This window comes from Colobus angolensis, unplaced genomic scaffold, assembly GCF_000951035.1.
Source record: "Colobus angolensis palliatus isolate OR3802 unplaced genomic scaffold, Cang.pa_1.0 Scaffold61, whole genome shotgun sequence".
In the NCBI taxonomy this organism is placed as follows: Eukaryota; Metazoa; Chordata; class Mammalia; order Primates; family Cercopithecidae; genus Colobus; species Colobus angolensis.
The window spans coordinates 6,452,989-6,459,306 of NW_012119710.1; the positions used below are offsets into that span (position 1 = coordinate 6,452,989).

At 54.3% G+C, this 6,318-nt stretch overlaps 1 protein-coding gene across 4 annotated transcripts; it reads right to left on the minus strand.

Annotated features, from left to right (window-relative positions):
* Positions 1 to 252: 252 nt before the first annotated feature.
* Positions 253 to 5,109, minus strand: YPEL4 (yippee-like 4 (Drosophila)). 4 transcript variants are annotated; one of them, XM_011963427.1, is made up of 6 exons: positions 4,849 to 5,103; positions 2,641 to 2,862; positions 2,134 to 2,458; positions 1,920 to 1,963; positions 1,466 to 1,574; positions 253 to 1,243 (listed from the first exon to the last, which is right to left on the minus strand). In XM_011963427.1, exons 3-6 carry the CDS (start codon positions 2,272 to 2,274, stop codon positions 1,154 to 1,156), a joined length of 384 nt encoding a protein of 127 aa, XP_011818817.1. In that variant the 5' UTR covers positions 2,275 to 2,458; positions 2,641 to 2,862; positions 4,849 to 5,103; the 3' UTR covers positions 253 to 1,153. The 4 variants fall into 4 exon arrangements, with proteins under 4 accessions (XP_011818817.1, XP_011818816.1, XP_011818815.1 ...); XM_011963426.1 differs by having other exon boundaries at positions 2,134 to 4,942; positions 5,058 to 5,109; XM_011963425.1 differs by lacking the exon at positions 2,641 to 2,862 and having other exon boundaries at positions 4,849 to 5,109.
* Between the last annotated feature and the right edge of the window lie 1,209 nt (positions 5,110 to 6,318).

Consider the following 6,318-nt stretch of genomic DNA (forward strand, 5'->3'; position numbering starts at 1 on the left):
GCCAGCAGACAGAAGCGGTTTTGGATGCTCTTGATGGAATAGCTCACAAAATCCACCCCTCTTATTAGGCAAAACCTCACCTGAAGTTTATCCTCTGGTAAAAGCTCAAGCGGTAGTCTTGCCATGGATATGGCAACTGCTGCCCCCTAGTGGTGTAAAGGGACAGGCCCTAGTGGGTGAGTGGGGGGTTGTGTGTGACGGGGACAGTTATGGGTACATGCACGGGGAAAGAAAGTCAGAGGACAGGTTGCCTCAAGTTGCTTTTTCCCTTTTTATTAAAAATAGACCCAAGCACTTTATGTATCATACAAAAGTTTCATTCGCTGGTGGCAGCCACGGGAAAGACGACCCGTAGCACTGATTTTCCACCTCCCCTCCAGGGGACTGGGTCCCAGGAGCAGTGACTGGGCCTCAGAGAAAGCCCATAAAGACTGCTTGTTCTGGAAGCAGCCGACTGGGGGTGGGGGCTGTTCCGCGTGCAGCTGTCTCTACCCCACCCAATGGCAAAAGTTAGATATTCGAAAGTGCCTCTTCAGTGCCAAGGTAAACTAACAAGTGGAGTGAAATGGAAACCCCTTTGATTCTTTTACTATTTCCCAGGGCCTCGGATTTGAGTTTTCCCTGCACGTGAGTCCTTTTCCCTACAAATAGGGGTGGGAAACTTCATCCTCAGAGACTCTGGTCTGTTCTGCTGCCTGAGACCAGAATTTCACTCCAACCCAAGCCTTTTCTCATTTGCTATTCTGTGGTCCACCATCTACTAGCCCCGTGACCCAAGGTTTGTTCTCTGTTCACTCAAAAAGAGGTGGAGCAAAAACGGATTCCTCCCACAATCCTCTCTGCCTGAGTCTACGCCCTGCCATCGCCTCAACTTTCAGGAACTTGAGAACAGAAGGACCCACAACCATCCCTTTCCCCCAGTTCTGTCTCTCCCTGACTGCTGCCCACTCCTGAGCCTTAACACCCCTGGGGTACCCCCAGACTCCTGTTCCAAAGGGTGCCTGGTAGTGGATATTGGTGGAAGTAGGGTAGGGGTTGGTTGGAGCCAGGTTTCCCCCAGGGGTGGGGCAGTACTCATGCTGGTATAGACTGCTTGGCAGGGCCGTGGGGAGGGAGGGGCATGCGGAGGAAGGGCACAGCCTGCCTGAGCCCCTCAGTCCCAGCCGTTGTCCTTCACCATGTGTGACATTTCAATGATGTATTTCCCTTCCTTGTACTTCTGGCTCGTCTCAAAAGCTTGTTCCTGGTGAAGGAGAAAGCAGGGATTGTTGGACGAAGCAGTTTCCTTCCAGGCCCCACTGCCACCTGTATGGCCTCCACCCCAAGGCTCATCCACCCAGCCCAACCCAGTAACTAGTTCTTTCTTTCCTCTTTGGACCATGCAAGGACCTGATGTGGTCACTGGGGCTTGAAGGGCCGTGGGGACTTCCACTTTAGAGGGTGACTCTCTTCCTCAGGTACTTACATATTTCCAGCCCAGTGTGGTTTTGCAGCTCTCACAGAAAATGTCAGCTACCGAGTGCAGCCCCGTGAGCAAGAGGCGCTGTTCAGCTGGCCCGCAACCCACGTTGACCCTGTCTCAGGAAACAGGAAGGACCCAGCACCCAGTGGGATTGCACTGTCAGTCCAGTCCCCAGACAGCCCAAGGGAACTTCCAACTGGAGAGAACTGGACAGCCCCTGCCTTTGATAATCCACCCCTTTAAGTCTAGAGCCTGGGCCTTCTTTTTCCAGTGTTATGATTTCAATTCTCCCCGGGCTCCCCATGTGAGAACTTCAGACTGAGAACCCCTTTGCAAAAGGGGAGGCAAAGACTGAAGGCACAAGATCACCTGATGGATTCCCCCCTTTCTCCACAGAGGAAAATGACTCACTCACACATAAGCACAAGCACACGCACAAGGAAAGAGGTAGACTCACACGGAGTTAAACAGGTAGGCTCGGCCGTGGCTCCCTTGGAAGGACTGTGGAGACAGGACAGACAGTGACTACCCAGCAGCCCTCAGCCCCACTGCCTGAATCCCCGCAGGGGTGTGTGGGAGACAGGAAGAGCTTCGCCGCCTCACCCCTGGGTGATGTTCGGGCTAACCTGGTGCTCGAGAAGAGGGGAATGATAGGTCCCCGCTTCGTGTACCTTGGAAATAAGCTCATCGTGTTTGGCCAGGTGTGCACGGCAGTGGACACAGCTGTAAGTGCGGTGGCAGCGGGGCAGGTAGCTGCGGAAAGTCTTGGTGGGGAGGCAGGCAGGGCCTGGACCGGGGTCACAGCTGGGCATGACGGGCTGGAGGACAATGCCCTGGCGGGCTGGAGGGGCTGGCGCCGTGCAGCCCCCGCAGAGACGGTCGCAGGTGAAGCAGCGGAGCAGGTTGGCTAGAGCCGTGTTTCAGGGCAGGAGGAGTGTTGGGGGGCTGCCCGGCGAGGGCCCCCCCAGACGAGAATCGGATAGAAACAGAAGTCACCTGGGAAGAGGGGAAAGGACATCAGGGGAGCCGTGATCTCAGGAGGGCCCGTCCTGAGGGAATGGAGGAAAAGGGGCTCAGCTCACCCATACCTCTACTTCTCCCATCACCATTGACCCCCCCCTCGGCATCCAGTTGCATTGTCGCCCTGTCCCCCGGATCCCCATCCTGCTCTGGCAAACCTGGCAGCCGATCCAGGCTTCTGGCGCCAAAGCCAGGGAGTCGGTGTTTCTCCCTCCTGGGACAGAAGCAGCCTCCACCATTTTCCACAGAAAAGCCCACGGGCACAGACGCTGCCATGGGAGCAACGTCATCTGCAAGTGCCCTCTCCTTGGTTTTCAATTCTTCGTGAGGCTCTGCAGCGCACAGGCATGGGTAGGCACTGTGTCTCAGGGGATCAGAGTCTTTTAAGAGTTGGGGATTCCTGAAGGTCTTTCTTTTACATGGCCTTTGTTTGCAATACAATTGATCCTTTATCCATTTTGGCGGGGGAGGTGTAAGGTGAGGGGAGGGGGAGCATGCAGGCAGGCATACAAACCCCGATTCAGTTCTCTCCTGAGGTCAGGGTCCTGCGCTCTGGGACTCTTCACTAGAACTTTATAGTTGTTTCCAACAGTACCAAAGCCCTCACATGTGGCCACCCATTCCCGCACCTTGGTTCACTCATTCTGGCCCAGAATAAGCACCTGCCTGTCTTCCCAGCCTCTGGGCCCCTTGGTCTTTCTCTTTCCTATTCTTTACTAACTGTTGCTTTAGCCCTTGGTTAAAGACTTAGGCAGAAAATACATTTTCTCCAGGCAATCTGACAGCTGGAGCCAATGGGAAATGGGTAGCGTGTCAGACGAGCCTGATTCCTGGGCTGGGCAGGGCTGTGTGGTAGGGTGAGAGCAACGGCCACAATGAACAGCAGAAGGGGGACTCTTATTTTTAACAGCTGTGCTTTGGGGCACAAGGCAGAAAATGTTTCTACCTTCTCCCAGGGGCAGGGACAAACAGCAGTGACTGTGGGTGACTGAAGATGAAGTAATTGCTGGGTTCTGATTAGGAATAGAGGAAGATTGCCTTCTGCCCACGCGCCAGCTTCCGAGTGGCTGAAGGTGCTGGAGGAGAGGATAAGAAGGGAGGTGGCCCCTGTGGGCTCCGATAAGCAGGTGAGCTGCTGCTTTCTGCTTCATAGAGCTTCCCAGCCCGCTGTGGGTGGTTAGCCTAAGTCTGGTTCAGAGATGCCAGCTGGGCACTCTGGCAATGCTAGAGCACTAAGCAGAGGCAAGACAGTGTTGGCTGCGGTTAGCCAGGGCGTACAGACTCTCCTCATCCTGTCCTCCGCAGTGGCCACAAGCACCCAGCTGTTCCACACTGAAGGCCGCCAGGCAGTCTCTCTGCAAAACCTCCATAGAGACTATCTTCAGTTTCAGGTCCTCTCCTCCTGGCTGGGTCCCAGGAAAACACCTTGGGCTGAGTTCAGGGTGACATTGGGCTCCAGCTGCAGGAAACGGGCCCTCCTTGCCAAGAGACCACCTTTCAGTCTCTGCTTCACAGGTCTGCCTTCAACTTTGCCTGCGAGTTCCCCTCTGACATGCACTACCTTGAAACACCTTCAAGGGGCATGGGGAACGGGGCAGCTTGGGTCCCCAATTTTGGGCTCCTTCTCCAGCCTCCAGCCATCACACCTCCCACCCTCTCCCCTAATTCCCAGTCAAGCCAAGGAGAGGCTGCAAGGAAGGCCAGAGAATCACAGAAAGGGGAGTAGGGATCATTTTTTCACCCATCTCAGATCACAGGGAGAAAAGCAAGTTGGGCAAATGACTGGAGAAAAAACAAAGGCAAGCCGAGTGCTGGGGAGAGCTGTTCCCCTGAAGTGAGATGGGGCTGGACCGTGGGAGGAAGGGGAGAGGGAGGGCTGGGGTGGGGGGGGCAACTGACAGCTGACAACAGAGGCACCGAGGCAGAGGCTGGAGGAACCAGGTGCGAATCTCGTGCTTCTTAGAGGGGAAAGAAAGGGAGGGGGACACCTGCTCACAATGGATTTTCTCATCTGCTCTGAGGTTTTGGCACCCCCCAGGCTGGTATTCTCAGTATGGTATGGTCCAAATAATTAGCAGCACTGCCAGCTCCCAGGGCAGGCTTTGGGGGTCTGCACCAGCAGCAAAACAATAAACAGTAATGCCTGATGCTACAGCCAAAGTTGCCGGGAAATAAGTGCGGGAATCGTCAGAGCTTGGAGAGGGATGGAAGAACCGAGAGAGAGGAGCGGAGGCAGCAGGGAGGGGGAAGGGAGGACAAAGGGTGGATGAATAATGCTTTTGCAAAGGGGAGAAAGCAACACGCAGCAGGAGGGGGAAATTTGCAAAGAGAAAAAAAATTCATTTGGAGAAGGGCTGCCCCCTCACCTTGAGGTCTGCTCCAGAGATCTCCGTCTATCTCTCTCTCTCTCTCTCAATCTCTCAATCTCTCTGCTCACTCTTCTCTCTTCTCTTTCCGCTCCTTCAATTGGGAAGGGGATGGGGGTGGGTTGGGGGAGGGTAGTTGGGGACTCAAGACTGGGGCTGCAAAGCTGGCCAGCTGCTGGGGGGGCCAGAGGTTGTCTCTCGTTCTGTACCTCGGTCTGTGGGTGAATGTGGCTGTGTGTTGTGGAACTGCATCATAACACTGTGAGTCATCCATCCCCCCCACCCCCCCTCACCTCCCACGTCAGAGCAGGGCTGGGAGACACAGGAGGCGGGTCGGAAGGAAGGGAGGGGGCAGGCATCAAAGGATGGGGCTAGAGGAGTGGGGGCCGAGGGACGGGGCGGCGATGGTGGGCAAGGGGAGAGGCAAGTTGTTAAGGAGGAAGGCAGTGTGGCCAAGGAGATAGGAAGAACCTGGGGGAAGGACAGGGCTGGGCAAGGATGCAGTGAGGGTGGCAAGGCTGGAGGAAAGGAGGTGGCAAGGCTGGTGAAGGAAGATACGGATGCAGAGTGAGGCAGCACACACACATTTAAGATGATACACTTTCCCATTTCAGCTTGGGCACCAGCCCTGAAGCAGGGAGGAGACAGATGTGCTAATTGTCATGGATGGCAAACTGCCCCCAAACTTGTACCAAGCCTCAGTTAATACTCAGTTAAAGCCTCAGTTTAATACTACTGAAGGAGTCGGAGACCCAATATGACATTTTGCATGCAGAAACCTCTTAACAGCTACCTCCAAATTATGTGTGCTTCATGAATGGAGACACCTACATTATACGAAATTCTCTATTGGGCTGTAAACTTCCTGAGACAGGCCTTCTGGGAAATTTCTCTCTACATCCCAGGACCGCAATGCCTAGTACAGACCCGTGCATTTAGATGTTTCCAAAATAGCAGTTGTTCCCGCGGCATTATGTTCTGCTGGCCTAGAGGTCTTAGTTCCAGAGGGAGGAACGCTGCCACCAAGAGACACAACAATGATTCCATTAAACTGGAAGTTAAGATTGCCACCTGGCCACTTTGGGTTCTTCTTACCTTTAAGTCAACTAGCTAAGAAGGGAGTTACAGTGTTGGCTGGGGTGACTGACCCAGACTATCAAGATGAAATCAGTCTACTGCTCCACAATGGAGGTAAGGAAGTATGCATGGAATACAGGAGATCCCATAGGGTGTCTCTTAATGTTACCGTGCCCTGTGATTAAGGTCAATGGGAAACTACAACAGCAGAATCCAGGCAGGATTACAAACGGCCCAGACCCTTCAGGAATCAAGGTTTAGGTCACTCCACCAGGTTAAGAAAACATAATCTTGGCCGGGCACGGTGGCTCAAGCCTGTAATCCCAGCACTTTGGGAGGCCGAGACGGGCGGATCACGAGGTCAGGAGATCGAGACCATCCTGGCTAACACGG

Coding starts and splice junctions, on each gene's coding strand:
- YPEL4 (XM_011963426.1), bottom strand. CDS start 2,274: ATGCCCAGCTGTGACCCCGGTCCAGGCCCTGCCTGCCTCCCCACCAAG. Junction 1,575..1,919: donor GCCTACCTGTTTAACTCCGT/GTGAGTCTACCT, acceptor TTCCTGAGACAG/GGTCAACGTGGGTTGCGGGC. Junction 1,244..1,465: donor CCACACTGGGCTGGAAATAT/GTAAGTACCTGA, acceptor CTCCTTCACCAG/GAACAAGCTTTTGAGACGAG.